Raw genomic sequence first — 15,658 nt, 5'->3', positions numbered from 1 at the left:
TGTAGTCAATGAATATCCTTTATAAGGCTTATTAGTTGAAAGAGATAGTATGAACTCATAAGAAATAATGTGAACAAACTTACATCATTTTAAGGTTTGGCATATTTTGAGGGTCAACTGTTTTCTTTTAGAATGAGTAAAGAACACTGACTGTCACAGAGTATAATAAAAATAAAACTGCAGAGGCATCATTAACTCACATATTACATCCAAGAAGCAATTCAAAACCAAATTCGATAAATACTGGACACCGGCATCTGGTGATTAATGTAACTAACTGAGACTCCACTAAATTCCGGCTTCCTCCGTTCCCGGAAAATACAGGACAGGTAAACGGCTTTATTAGGGAATGCTTTTCCCGATACCTTTTCATCCCTTTCATCAGAAACTGTCTTCTCTCAAGTGAAAGTTTAGATTTCAGCCAGTGTTGCAATATCTCCATTTGTAGGTAGACAGATGGGGAAAGGAAATGAGATGGTATCTGGCTCTTTAATTAAAGATGTAGAGCCAGAGTTTGCTCTTCACGCTCACTGGCAAGACACATATGCACATGTGCACACACATGCACACACAGACACATACAAAGTGCATCTGATGGATGAAGCCAAATTTGTGAAATTGTATCCATAATCATAGTTTCTATGGTAACTGTATCTTAGGCCCAGACACAAACAGAGCTGGGCAGGAGATGTCTGATTTTATTTTCTCTGAAGACAATCAGAAGAGAGATAATTCAGGTTATCAGATGCCATGGCCCCGTGTACAGATGGCTAGTCCTTGGGTCATGCTAGCGTAAGACTTAATGCTGCGATTCCAATAAATGCGTTATACTTTTACAATGTTGCAGATGACTTCGCTATCTTTGTCATTCAGCTTTAAAATAATTATGTACCGACATATAGTTACCATATTAATGAGATGTACGTGGTTAACACAATGTGGAAACTATATGCAAGATAACTTGTATAAATGTGCATAAGTTAGAAGAGATTATAAGGATTTATTTTAACTCCAGTGTTCTACATGGGAGGAAAATATAGAAACAAAATGGTTAAAAGGCTTACCCAAGAGTTATTTTTAAAATATTTTTATTTGCTGTATTTTCTAAACTAGCAGATGTTCTAAACTAGTCTATAAACTGAATACCCAGCTATTTGACAAAATTACTGAAATTAAATTAGAGAAAATAAACACTTCAGAAATAATGGTTTGAAAGAGTGTGCGTACTTCTGCTTCTGCAGATAGCATATTTCTAAATACATATCGCCAACATAATATACTTCACATTGCCAAAGAGAAATCATTTACAACCTATTTTGATTAGTTTCTTTTTGCTTAAATCAAGTATGGTGAGTTTCTCTCCAAACATGTAGCGTTTTAGCAGAGTGTCTTTGTATTAGAAGATGCTCAAAGACAAGTTCATAACTTTTTAGATATTTTCATCATGTTGATTCCTTCAAAAATCTTCCAGCCAGACCTATAGCTAAGTAAGAGGAATGTAATTAAAAAAAACTTCTGGAAACTGCTCAAAAATATCTGTCACATTACCAACTTGAAATGAAAGGCGTATTCCCTAAAATGGCATCTAAATTTTTATACTTTGCATCTTAATCTTATGATGGGTCTGGCAGCATGAGACACATTTTTGTGTAATGAATCTGAGTAAGACATATTGGTAAATGAGGATGTTATGCATAGGTGAGTAAGCTGTATTGCAACTTGGCACAGCCTTTCTATCACAGCAGCTTTTAAACTTCCCCAGGAAAATTGACTTAAGGGACATAAATTACAACACTGGCCAAAATGTGTCCCAACCTGTGGGAACTGGAAAACATGTTAATTTTGAATTGTTTCCACTTTTTACCATCAGACATTTGCAGAAAATCATGTGTGATTTATTCTTTTATTTGTAATGAATTGTTAAAAAATGTTTGAAAGGGCATTAAGTCTTCCCCTCTGCCATTAATCTGCAAATGGGAGAAATAGGGGGTTAAATGGCCTCTTTAGTATATTGCTTTATGAAACTGCTGACTCCAGCAACGCCTGGCTAGAAATACATACTAATTTAAGGAACCCTGAATGTAACCAGCAAGCTCCTTGCTTTTGTAGAGAAAAGACTAATAGCTTTATTTTAACAAGGCTCTTAACATCCCAGCCAGCAGCAGGCATTGAGTGAATGAAATTGGGAGAACTCCCATGGACTAAAAGCATCTTAATTCAACGTTCCTCGTACACCAGACCCTCCTGATAGGCTGTCATAGGCTGTCATAATCCAGCCAAAGAGGATCACCACTATAAGGCACACCGAGTGTGAGCCTTTCAAGTTGTTTTTGAATAAGCTCTCTGAAGTTTCTCTTCCTGAGCTTTATTAGCAGAGAAAGATAAATATGCCCCAAATCCAAGCCTAAGTTCTCACATTACATTGTTTTGGAAAAGACTAGGTTTCTCTGATGGCTTAAGTCAAAAGTATTTCTATCAGAAGTATATTTAGGTCATTACATTTAAAAAAAAAAAAAGCCTGCATGATACCAAGTGAGATAAAGGGCTTCTAAAAAAGAAAAAAAAAACTAATTGGATCAAAGCCGCTGACCTTGTTTTTTTATGATGAGGGAAATTACCTAATAAGGCTGGAAGCAGGAACATTTCTGAGTTTTACTGAGCACAAATGCCTGTGCCTATTCTCTTTCCCCTCACTACTTCCTAAAATGGCCTGACTTCCTAAGGACCCAGCTACAATTTATAATGAGTTTCTCTTTGGCAATCCTTGATCTGCAGTTTCCTACCCTCAATTCACAGCTCTTTGCAAGAGTCTTTGTACCCAACACAATAATCTGGATTGCCATCATTTCTGATTAGGACATAAAAGTTGATCAAGTTACAGGAGGAGATTAGATAAATTATGATTTACCTGTAAGTAGGATGTTGTATACCTATTAAAATTTATGCTTGTGAAATATCTAGGAAAATGTCAATAATAAATAGTTTGGGGGGGGAACCATATGCCATTAAAATATGTATATGTTTGTAAATGCTAACAGAGGTCATCTTTGGATGATTTAGGGAGAAAAATCAGCTCAGTCCGCTTTTTAAATAATGGAACACAAATTTATTCCCATCATTTCCATTAACTAACACTGTGTCCCTCAGGGAGAGGTCTTTTTCTCATCTCTAGGTTTTAGAGTACGTAGCACATGACTCCACTTAGGAGACACTAACAAATGTTGATTTACTTGAAAGTATTAGTCTTATTTCCTCAGCATGATAGCATAAGACAGTACAACCAATGTTTGTTTTTGTTTTTGCTTTTGGGGGGAAAGCAATAAAGATTTTCAACACCATGGAGCCCTGCTTTCTCTCCCCATCGATCCACCGAAATCACTCTGAACAAAGTACCCGTCACCATCTCCTCGCCAATTCCCACATACACTTCTGTGGAACTTATGTTAGTCACTGTTCAGGTACAGAGAACAAAATCCACTCTAGCCAGTTGAAGCAGGAACAAATTTATGATAGCCTACTAATGGGCTTGCAGACTCTTAAGGATGGTTAAAGATACGGCATCTTGGCCAACCTTTCAGGAATGAGTTCTCACGGCATGCTACAGAACCAGGCTACCAAGGGAGCTGTTGCCACTTCTGTAAGAAAGCTTTGGGCTCCAGAGCCACATAACAATGCCTGTATCAGGAACCACCATAATTAGGAAAGTGCCACAATGAGAAAGCCACCTCTAGTGCTGCCATCTCCAAAGCTGGCTATAAAAGCTGCACTCCACCCTAGGAACTCGCAATGGCACATTTGCTGAGACTGCCAAGGAAAACCTAGCACACCTTCCTTCTTGTCAGAGTAAATGGTGAAAGTGTGGCCACTGCCTCCATGACCCAGCTTAAATCATACCGGTACCCTGACTACAAGGGCATTCTGGGAAAGGCAGTTCTGAGCTCTGTCATTCAGGGTAACACTCTGCAAGGAAGGGGGTTTGAGTAAAGCACACGAACACACCATACTGACCACAGACCTTGCCTTGCTGAAGTTCTCAACTGCTTTGGACACTGTGGACCACGCCCTTGTTTGTGAGATGCTTCTCTTTTGATTTCTATGATAACACTCTCTCCCAGTTCTTTTCCTGACCAACTGCTGTTTTAGACCTCCTCAGATTTCCTCCTGGGTTCAACTCATGTTTGCCTGCCCCTTAAATGGTAGTGTTCCTAAGATTATTATGGGTATTCTTCTCTGTTCTCATTGCATGTCTTTTCTTCTGTTCTGTGTCTACGTATTACCCGTGGGCATCCTAATTCTTTTCCAAGGTTTCAGGTACCCATCCATAGGCTGAATGTTTCCCAGTGCTACATCCCTAGTCCAGGCTTCAACATTGCAGACTTTTACACTCAATTATCTATCAGACATCATCATCAGATGTCCCAACTCAAGCTTAATATATCTAATATACTCCTACCCCTACCTTTGCCCCTAAACCTGTCCATCCCTTATTCTCATCTTGGTGATGGTTACCAAACCCAAGTAGTTGCTAAGCTCAGAAAATTGTGCATTATTCCGGGCACACCCTTCCTGTTAATCTTCAGTCACTCTTATGGAACCTGTCCCCCTAATATTCCTATATCACTCCCTTGCCTTTATCCTTTTTTTCTTTTTAGGAACTTTATTTTCTGTCAACCTGACTTTCATTTTGTTTGCCTTTGTGGAAGAGCAGCTTAAGACCACTTCGTAGTTGTCCCTACTCATTTAAGTGATCTGAATAGTGGGAGCTGTAGACCAGTCTTCAGTGGGGGACTGAGCAGTCCAGTCTTCAGTAGGGAACTGTTGAATAGGCACAGAGAACACCTGTGTGCCTTCAGACCAGTCTGCAACTTCAGGTTGTGTAGCAATGAACTCAAGATCTGGAGCAGTCCATTCACCCCAGAATTCCAGCTTGGTCACAGCCTTTTCAACAGCAGCCTGCTCTTCCTTCTCAATCTCTTCAGGATCTCTGTAGAAGAAGACATCCAGGCATGACCTCCAATGGATCCTCGTGGGAAATGGTGCCATGCATGTGCGGAACTTCCCTGGGCCAGTATCCACTCCATCATACCGACTGAGGGAGCTCCCTTTTAGCAGAATTCACCTGGTTGCTCTGAAAACAGAAAGCCCCAAGCAGTTAAGAAGGAGAAAAGCAGAAGAAAATACAGGCCATTTAAAATATTTTTTCATTTTTCCTTAAAGTTCTGACACATGTGAGTTATACCAAGAATTACTATCAAACTCCACTCATTGGGCCAGAGGCCCTTGTGGGGTTGGTAAAAGACTTGCCCCCAATGTAGCACACTACCTACACTTGTGAGTTCATCAACTCCAAGCTTTAACAAAGTGTAGGCCTTTATCCTTTTGAACATCCCCTAGTTTAAATTTTTTTTAACGTTTATTTATTCTTGAGAGACGAAGACAGAGCACGAGCAGGGGAGGGGCAGAGAGAGAGGGAGACACAGAATCTGAAGCAGACTCCAGGCTCTGAGCTGTTAGCACAGAGCCCAACATGGGACTCAAACCCACAAACAGCGAGATCATGACCTGAGCCGAAGTCAGACATTTAACCAACTGAGCCACCCAGGCACCCCAGAATATCCCCTAGTTTAGGCCTTTATCATCTCTGGCTCAAACTATCACTGGCACCTCCACACTATGCCAAGAATAATCTTTCTACCCTGTAAATATGTCCCATCACTTACCAAGTAGCCATTGCCAATGGCTTCACCATCACCTACGGGTAAAACCAAGTTCCTTGGCATATTAGCTCCTCCAAGATCGGGTCCATGTCTATATCTCTAGAGCTTGGACTCTGGGCTCAGAAAGACCTGATCTTTGTCTCTGATTTTCCATGTACTAGCTATATGACCTTGGGCAAATACTTAGTTTTCTCATTTGAAAAACAGGGCAACCATTGGGGTTTAGGAAGATTGAATGGATTGATAAAAATAAAACATTTAGCATTTTATTTGACCAACAGTAAGTACCAAATAAGTGTTAAATTGTGGTAATGATCAAAGAAAAAACAAATAAATGGAGAGATAGTTCATATTCATGGATAGGAAAACTTAATACTGTCAAGATGTCGGTTCTTCCCAACTTGATCTATAGATTCAATGCACTCCCTACCAAAATCCTAACAAGTTGCTTTTTAGATTCTAAAGAATCTCCACAAACTGATTCTAAAGTTTAGAAGACCTAGAATAGTCAACATAATTTTGAAGGAGTACAAAGTTGGAGGACTGACACTACCCAACTTCAAGACTTACTATAGAGCTATAGTAATTAAGACAGTGTGGTATTGGTGAAAGAATAGACAAATAGATCAATGAAACAGAATACAGAGCCCAGAAATAGACCCAAATAAATACTTATTTGGGTCTTTGACAAAGGTGTAAAGATAAACACAATGGAGCAAAGATACTCTTTTCAACCAGTGGTGCTGGAACAACCAGACATCCAACAAGCAAAAAAATGAATCTAGACACAGACCGTGCACCCTTTACAAAAATTAACTCAACATGAATCACTGACGCAAATTTAAAATTTGAGTAAAACTGTAAATTTCTGCTCTGCAATAAACATTGTCAAGAGAATGAAGAGATAAGCCACAGACTGGAAGAAAATGTTTGCCAAAGACACATGTCATGAAGGACCATTACCCAAAAATACAAAGAACTCTTGAAACCCCACAATAAGAAAAGAAACAAACCAATTCAATATGAACCAAAGACCTTAGCAGACACCTCATCAGAGAAGACATACAGATGGCAAATAAGCATATGAAAAGATGCTCCACATCATATGTCATCAGAGAACTATAAATTAAAACAACAATAAGATACCACTGCACACACATTAGAAGGGCCAAAATCTGGGACACGGACCACCCCAAATGCTGGTGAGGGTGTGGAGCAACACGAACTCTCCTTCATCACTAGTGGGAATACAAAATGGCACTGCCACTTTGGAAGATGGTTTAGCGGATTCTTACCAAACGGAACGTACTCTGACTATACAACCCAACAGCCACAGTATTTGGTATTTACATAAGGGCACTGAAGACTTATCTTCATGCAAAAATCTGCACACAATGTTTACAGTAGCTTTATTTATTATTGCCAAAACTTGGAAAGCACCAAGATGTCCTTCCAAGGAGATGAATGGATAAATAAACTGCGGTACATCCAGACAATAGAATACTATTTAGCCCTAAAAAGAGATGAGATATCAAACCCTGAGAAGACATGGATGGAACTTAAATACATATTACTAGGTGAAAGAAGACAATATAAAAAGGCTACATACTGTAAGATTCCAACTCTATGATGTTCGGGAAAAGGCAAAACTGTGGAAACCATAAAAAGACCAGTGGTTGCCATGGGTTTGGGGAGAGGGAGGGATGAACAGGCAGAGAATAGAGAATTTTTTAGGGTAGTGAAAATATTCTGTATGATACTAGAATGATGGATACGTGCCATACATTTGTTCAAACTCATAGAATGTACAACCCCCAAAATGAAACCTAACGTAAACTCTGGGCTTTGGGTAATGATGTGTCAATGTAGTTTCATCACTTACAACAAACGTACCACATGGGGGGATGTTGATACTGGGGAAGGCTGTGCATGTGTGGAGACAGTGGGATAGGGCCTCTGTACTTTTTCTCTCAATTTCGCTGTGAACCTAAAAGTGGTCTCAAAAAAATAAAGCTGCCTAAGAAAAAAGTTACGGTATCGGCAATAATGGTTATAGCCATAATAGTAGTTCCGGTGGTAGTGGTGTGGTTATCCTCTTCCTTCACAGGTTCTGTTTCTTCCTTTACCAAAATCTTGACATTCCCTGAAAACAGAGCGCTTTTCTTTTGTAAATGACTCCATGTTGTTTCCTTTCTGTTCCCTCTACCTAGAATGCCTTCTCCTGCTACTCTTACGCCTTCTCCCCCACAAAAACTTCGCATTCGCCTTCAAATTTTAGAGGAAACTTCAACACCCAAATGAAGCTGTGTTCAACTCTCTCAGGTGGACTTTCGTGTCTGTTTCTTCCGACTCCTACTGCCTCCTCTCTCCTACTGACACTGTAGCAGTGATATCATCATACTGTAATTGTTTGCAGGCCTGTCTCCTCGATATTCAGAGCAATGAAGAAATCCAGCCCTTGTTCACTCCTTTGAATATAGTGCCTAGCATGGCATCAGGATACAGTAGCTGCTCAGTAGTCACTAATTCAATGCTTGCATTAAAGAGGTTGTTGTGTTAATAGCGAAACGCAATATATACACTATATAAATATAATAATTAAATATGTACATTTTCTGTTTGTGACAAACAGAATCATTTTTAAATTTTATGTTTATTCATTTTTGAAAGAGAGATAGAGCACAAGCAGGGGTGGGGCAGAGAGAGAGGGGGACACAGAATCCGAAGCAGGCTCCAGGCTCTGAGCCATTAGCACAGAGCCCGACGCAGGGCTCGAACCCACAAACCGCGAGATCATGACCTGAGCCAAAGTCGGACGCTCAACTGACTGAGCCACCCAGGTGCCCCCCCTTTTTTTTTATGTTCGAACAGAATCATTTTTGTTAGAGAATCATGCCACCCTTCTTTGCCTTACATTCTGCTACTTCTGTGAAGCTTTTTCCCAACACCTTCAGGTGTCACCTGTGCTGTTAGTAACATCCTGAATGACACAGGATCATACATTGTCCTACATCATTGTTTAATTATTTCATTTCTGATGTTTGCTTTTCCCCCAAAAGACTGAAACTTCCTTAAGATAAGGATCATCCTGTGCTTTATATGATCTCATATACTGGTAGCTCATCAGGATAGGCACTTGGGTGCTGCCCCCTAGAGACACCAGAATGCTGAGCACTGCATCATTAGGCCAGGCCAGTTCTGGATAATAGTGCTGAAAGTATTAACTTGGAGTTTTGTGGCCATAAGAAGAAAGGTTACTTGTAAATGTCTAGAGCCATACTACGGATACATAAGCATAATGTGCTCCCAACAATCACAATTAAATAATCTTCAGCATAGTTCTGGTATTCATGCTAATTCTCCCTCCCTGAAAAATAGGTTAAAAACAAAGCTCAGATAGAAGAGGCTGAGGACAATAATTGTATCCTTCCCTTTTTTTTTTCTGTACCATTTATTTAACCCCAGCTTGTCTGATGCCATCCTTGTTCCTGATGTTTGCTGGAAAGGATGGTGGTTTACATCAGGGCTTTTATCCTAATGCGGAGAACTCTCAGTCTCTCTGGAGTCGTCTCTACGTTTGTAGGTGCAGTCTTTATCCTTCCCTGGGAAATTCACTGGGCTGTTGGTCTTTCAAATAACTCCAGCCACTCCTGTTCCATGTATTGGTGAAATACGAAAAGGCTTTGCAGGACACACTCTGAAGAGCCTCCTGTAATAATTTTGACACCAGGCATAGCCTTTCTTACTCTAAATGAGTGTGTATATTTGCTTTGCAACCCCCCCCCCCCCACAATAAACCCTCCCTACACCCACCACCCAAGCTGGGATGGAGGTTTTATAGAGAGCTAGAACTTTTGGTGGGAAGAAAAGAACTTGCAAGCTGAGTACCACCTGGAAAAATCCCCCCTCCTGACTTGACACTGTTACGTTCTGTGTTTACTAGCCAACTCTCCCTTCCCCCATTACAATGGTCCAGGTGTTCTGTTTACCCTTTCCAGGCCCACTCTGCGAGGGCTGGCCCAGCACGAGAGCAAGCACGTAAGTGATCCACAAAACCACATACATCGACATGAACAGGTGATGGATTGATCAGTCAACAAGAACTTTGAAATACGTGTATGTTTTCATCCTGGTTTTAATTGGTATGATAGACGCAGAAGCACTATGTATGAAGTCTTCACGTTCACAGAACCAACATACTTTGTTGAGAACATCCTGGGGCCAGTCACTGCTCTTCAGATCCTCAGAGGTCGAAGGAGGAGACCCGACGAGAGGGGAACACAGAAAGTACATAGGAAGGGGAAAAACATAATAAAGACCAACCCTAGACAGAAAAGAGTTAATGACTTCTCTGTGGTAGTTGCTAAGGGAGAGAACTAAGTGAGATCTGGGGGAGGGAAGGACTTCATGGGAGCTGTGGAGGAGACAGTTGTTTGTCATCAGCCCCTGTTAGTAAAGAAAGGTTGAAGAAGATACTTTCAAAAAACATGGTCCTTGTCACAGCCAAGAGCTGTCTAAGGAGACCTGACACCTACATGTAATACAGCGTCCCGGACCAGGAAAGGCATTGAGTAAAATTGCAAGTCAACTATGGGCTTTAGTGAACAATAATGTATCAATATTGATTCATTAATTTTAAGATCTGTATCATACTAATGTGAGATGTTAGTAATAGGGAAACTGAGTTCAGAGTGAATGGGAACTCTGTACTGTCTTCTCAATTTTTCTGCAAGTCTAAAACTGTTCTAAACACTAACGCCTACGTAAAAGGGGGGAAAAATGGCCCACAGCCTACAGAATATCCCTGGCTTGGTGACAGGAAGGAGTCGGCTTGACAATGACCCTTTTTGAAAGAAGCGACTTTGTTGTTAAATGCCATGTTTGTGGCTTGATCATCAATTCCTATAGCAATACTGAGCTCTTGCTTGCTTTTTCCATGGTTGATTTTTGGCAGGCAGCAGCAGCATTTGTGCGCTGATTATAATTTTGCGATGCATTGTCAGTAACTAGGGTGTATAATGGATCTTCATCTCTAATTACTTTTCTCTCCACAGGTGTCTGGAAAGGGTCCAGATGGGAATGCACACAACATCCGCTTTGAGGGGATGGAGAGACAGTACGCCTCCTTACCCAGGTAGATCACTCAGGGGTCTCCCACCACCAGCTCACCTACCGATAAAGCCTTTAGAGAAATCTACATGAAATAGAAATCTGGCTTTGAAACTGGAATATGTTATAATGTGCCTTACCGCCGTCTGCTACAACCTTCGTGCCATCTTCACAACTGTGCTAATAATTGAAACACTTGTGGGTTATTTTTTAAGGGAAGAAAATAGTATATCATTGCAATTGAACATGTCAGCAAGAATATTGGATACAGAATGGAAATCCTAAGCCATTGCTATAAAAATGGTATTGAACATCCTGCACCAAGCTTAGGGACAATAAAATAGTAAATCCTCTGTCCTAGCAGTTACCTACTAGGAAGGGCGAGCCAACCTTAACCTTGGAGCTTCGTGTGGGTGTTAAAAAGCAGGAGAGAAATGTGAACCTGGGAAGATGTTCTTTGCTTGATTTAGAATCTGACCTGGTATTTGCTGTCAGCAAATATTGCTGAGAGGTACAGACACAGTGGGGGAAGGAAATAATCGCGTGGGAAAAGTTCACTTGGTGATTCTGGCCTAACGTGATCCACTTATGCTGTAACTGAACACCCCTGAAAATGAGATACAATTCTCAAAGGTTTGTGCTCTTATCTGTGAGATGAAGAATAATTTTGGTCTGCTATCAGTAGCACATGACAAAGAGGAAAACTTTCCAAGATTATGTCTAGGACGGCTACTACGGGAGTGAATCAAGAGTGTGAGAATTCGTGAGTTCGGGGGGCGGGGGGGTTGGGCGGGGGAACAAACAAAGAAAGGTTAATGCCAGCCAGAAAACTGAAATGTTACGGAATATCTCCTTTTAAAAAGAAGGGGGAGGATCCTAAATAGAGCTTTTTCATCAAAGTGGAATTGTTGAAGTGTTATACCAGAGGGAGTTACTGCGTTGAGTTTCACATTGGCTACAACTCTGTGTGGGAATTTACAAAAATACCACCCTGGATATTGCAACAGGCATAGCCTAAGTGACCATCTGCTCTTATAAATAGTATGTTGATTTTCAAAAGTAATAAAATCTCAAATCTAGTGGAGAACCAATTTTTAACACTGATTGGGCAGAATACTTAAAATACAATATTTTAAAAGCTTCTATACAACTGTATTTTATTTATCTCCCGATTTTCATTTTTTATAGGTTGTCTCCTAGTCTTTTCTCATCTTTGATTTCTTTCCTCTCCTTATTTTTCCCTGGCCTACTATTTTGTTTTCGTTTTAAAAAAATGGAAGTCGTCTCCAAAATTTGTTTTAAATATAACATTTCTGGCTTTCAGTGTTGAAGTGTATGGAAATTGTGGTTAAGGCAGATGGAAAGTAGTATGTTCTTATGAGAGGAAAGAAAAAAAGATAAAACTGGAAACAGTTTAATGTCTTCCTGGCCAACTTGCACCAGACTGCGGAAATGGATTTTTTTTTTTTTTTTTTGCACAAATCAAAAGCACAGAAATAACATTGAAAATCCTACAAATTTCACTCATTCACTCCCCATCTATCTATTAATCATCTACGCTGTATCAGGCCCCGAGAATATGGAGACTGGAGACACAGTGCCAGTCCATCCTTGGGACCCTACTGTCTAGGACAGGAGACCACAAATCACCTTTTTATGACAGCACAACAGATGCTTAGTTTAGTAATTATTAGCAGAAAGTCTTCTGAATTTCCAGCTCCTATTTATCTTTACTAATAAGCCCTGAAATGCTCAATCATGGCTGACTTTCAACAAGTCTATTTGAGGATCAAACACTGCAAAGGGAGTTTTCTGACAAAGGCAATGCATTTATGCGGTTTCTGGCCCTGGAGCTATCACCGCAATGCAGGAATTGACAAAATCCCGAGAGTATAACTGTAGCGGGAGGGGAAGCATCTTAGACCAAAAACAATTTTGGCCAGTAGTCCACCCACACCCGTACACGGTGGTAGGAGTGATTAGGATTAGCCACGTGAGCAAACAGAACTTGGTGGCTCCCTGGCAACCAGAAGTTGGCCACGATGGACAATGCATGGGGCTCAGACAAATGCAGGAAAGGTCCCTGGCGCTTGTTTTTAAGTAGAGGAGCCCCACCTCGAGTTTCCATCTCAACATCTAAAGGGGAGATGCAAGGCATGCTCACCACTGTGCTCCAGTCCGTGGGAGGCTCCATATTTACCCAGGAAGAGGCACAGTGCAGAGGCAGGGGACCCACTGCTGGCTTCAAGAAGGTATGCAGACTCAGCTCTGTGTGCCAGTGACGTTTACCCTGGTTTTCTAGTCCTCCCCACCCTGGAGATTTTACTGTTCACTCGACTGAATCACAGCAGCTCCACTGCTCTCCCCCTTTGCCAGGAGCGAAGTCAGCACATCTCTGTAGGCACCGGATCCCCTCTTTGTCAGAGGCAGGGAGCTTTACAATATTTATGGAGTTAACTTTTTAATTAAAAATAGGAATAATTCTCTCTATGGGAAGTTGGTGGCCGACCTTCCAGTGGACTAAATAGGCTACTGACCGATGTGGTTCCCATGTGGTTTGTGGAGAGCATGACAGGAGTTTTAAAGTTGACTCAGTAATATCGATTTATATGTCAAATTCGGAACCATCGACACCCAGAGAGAAAATGCACCTCAGCACCCACCCCACCCCCAGCACATGGAGTTAGTTAGTAGCCCTGATCAAGGGGCACCCTTTTATGCTGTCATGGAATTCAGTCCTCTTCACAGGAGGCTCCCGCAACCTGCTGCCAGAGTAGAAAAGACACTTCGACAAGTAAAGCCAGAGCCCTTGCTCACCCAGGAAAAAGACAATTCCTAGCACTTGGTAGTTAGGATGTTGCCTAAGGCTAAGGGCTAAGGATGTTAAGTATTATTGTTAAGCAATGTTAAATCTTCTGCCTCTGAAGGAAAATGACTTTATTTCTTGTCTCCTGAGGGTGCTGTTTTGGAAAGCAGAGCAGTTGTAATACAGCCTCTACAGCCTTGTTAGCAAACACCAGGCTGTTACCAGGGCCAATGTTTTACCCTCCTGTCCAGCCCCCAGTTTTCTCTGCTGGTAGACACAGTGAAATCAGCATTCTTGCCCGACACAGATTACTACTCACCCTGAGCACGTAGGGAAGCGGCCATTCCTTAGGCTGCCGTAATGTGTGAACATCAGTGTGTGTATTTTTGCAAACAGCTGCTTTTTCGCTTCAGCCTCCCAGCCCCAGTCTCTTTTCACAGGCCTCTTTGTGGTCAGTCCCTCTAGCAGTGAACTCGCTACTCACCCCAAGCCTCCATTGTTCCCACCTGGCCCATCCCGGGCCCCGTGGGATCCCATTATCCCTTCTCTACAGATGGTTCACTGCACCCGCACAGGACGTTGCTCTTCCGGGCTCGTAATCAAGTGTTGAGGCCTAAGGAGTGAGCAAAAACATCTCTTCTGTGGTCCTCTATATGGGGGCGGTGAGAGGTTGCTGGAAACCCTCATAAAAATGCCTTCATTGGTTCCACTCCAAAATGCACATTATGCAACCCCAGCTGGGCCCCTGCTGCTGTCCAGAAGTCCTGTCGGTCGTGCTGTCGACTCCCTTGACTATCCCACAGTGGCCATTCCAACCCTGTTCTACTCCCGTTGAATTCTGTGAAAATGACTAAACCCCCCAAGCCCAGTCTCTAGAGATGACCTCACTTCCTCTCCTCTGTGGCCTTGACACATTCAACGTGAGTTCCTCCACTTCTCCCGACAATTCAGATTCGCTGCCTTCACTGACCACGTTGCCTGAGGAGTGACAGCAACGGCATGAACGTGGACTCGGGCCATAATTAGAGCCCCAGCTCTGTCACTTACTACCTGCGTGACTTTGGGCAAGTGATCTAACTGCTCCAGCCTCAGTTTCTTAATCTGCAAATGGGGATGATGTGAGGGCCTCTGTGTGGTCCTGGCGTGAGTACTAAGTATAAGCAAAACCCTTTAGTGAAAAGCCGGCCTGACGTATTGTAAGGATTTTTTTTTTTTTCATAATGCTAGCTCTTTTTAATTTTATCTCTGGGGAAGATGTGTTTCTTTAGTGAGTCAAACCCATACCACAGAGCTCACTCTCACTGGTTTCTCGGGGATCCTGCGCCATCAGCCACTCCTCTCTCGGCTGCACCTTGAAGTCCCTTGGCAGTTGCTTCCCCACCCACCACTACCTATTACTGTAAATGCATAGGCTCGGCTGCACAGTTCTCTGAGAGCCCACAGTGTGGACAAGGGGAGAGCCAACACCTGTGTGGCTATATGCTGGGGGTATAACTGAGACTAAAGGATTAGCCAACTCTGGGGAAGGACCAGTGGTCTAGATGGTCAAAAGCAAGAGGACGTAGCGAACCCATATGATCTGAGTAACAAGTTGTGCTAACGGGCATGCTGGGAGACAGTAATTCTTGTGGATGGGGAGTTTCATATAAGGCGCAGGTGGCCAGACTGCCCCATGCACTTGACTCTAGTCCATCAGAGAAAGCAAACGCCTCTTCTTGTTCCCAGATTAGGAAGGGTGGCTCATACCTATTGGCTCTATTTCCATACCACCCACTGATACAGCGAGCTCTAACCCCAGGCTTCTGACACTGACGCTGATGCTTCCAGCGGATTCTGCCTCTGGCTCCTTTCCTCATGTAGATTCTGAGTGGCTGCCTTGATTCCTATAGATTTGGTCCCCAACCTCTATGATGATAATTCCAAAACAAACCTGGCTAACCTTCCTATCTCACTCTTAATGTGACCCCAGTTACAAGTGCCTGCCTGACACCTCCATCCTACCCCAAGATACTTCAAAGTTCCCATG

At 42.1% G+C, this 15,658-nt stretch overlaps 1 protein-coding gene and 1 pseudogene across 2 annotated transcripts in view; one reads left to right on the top strand and one right to left on the bottom strand.

Moving 5' to 3' along the window:
- Positions 1–15,658, top strand: part of PARD3B (par-3 family cell polarity regulator beta) — a 1,001,728-nt gene that overhangs the window by 935,430 nt on the left and 50,640 nt on the right. For both annotated transcript variants that reach the window (XM_078450957.2, XM_078450961.2), the window contains one exon: positions 10,772–10,851. In XM_078450957.2, the coding sequence (XP_078307083.1) occupies positions 10,772–10,851 (80 nt within the window). The remainder of the gene's footprint in view (positions 1–10,771; positions 10,852–15,658) is intronic.
- LOC132674070 (small nucleolar RNA SNORA62/SNORA6 family) lies at positions 5,232–5,368 on the bottom strand (annotated as a pseudogene).

This window comes from Panthera onca, chromosome C1 (assembly GCF_046562875.1).
Source record: "Panthera onca isolate mPanOnc1 chromosome C1, mPanOnc1 haplotype 2, whole genome shotgun sequence".
Taxonomy (NCBI): Eukaryota; Metazoa; Chordata; class Mammalia; order Carnivora; family Felidae; genus Panthera; species Panthera onca.
This window is presented reverse-complemented; position numbering and strand designations above follow the sequence as displayed.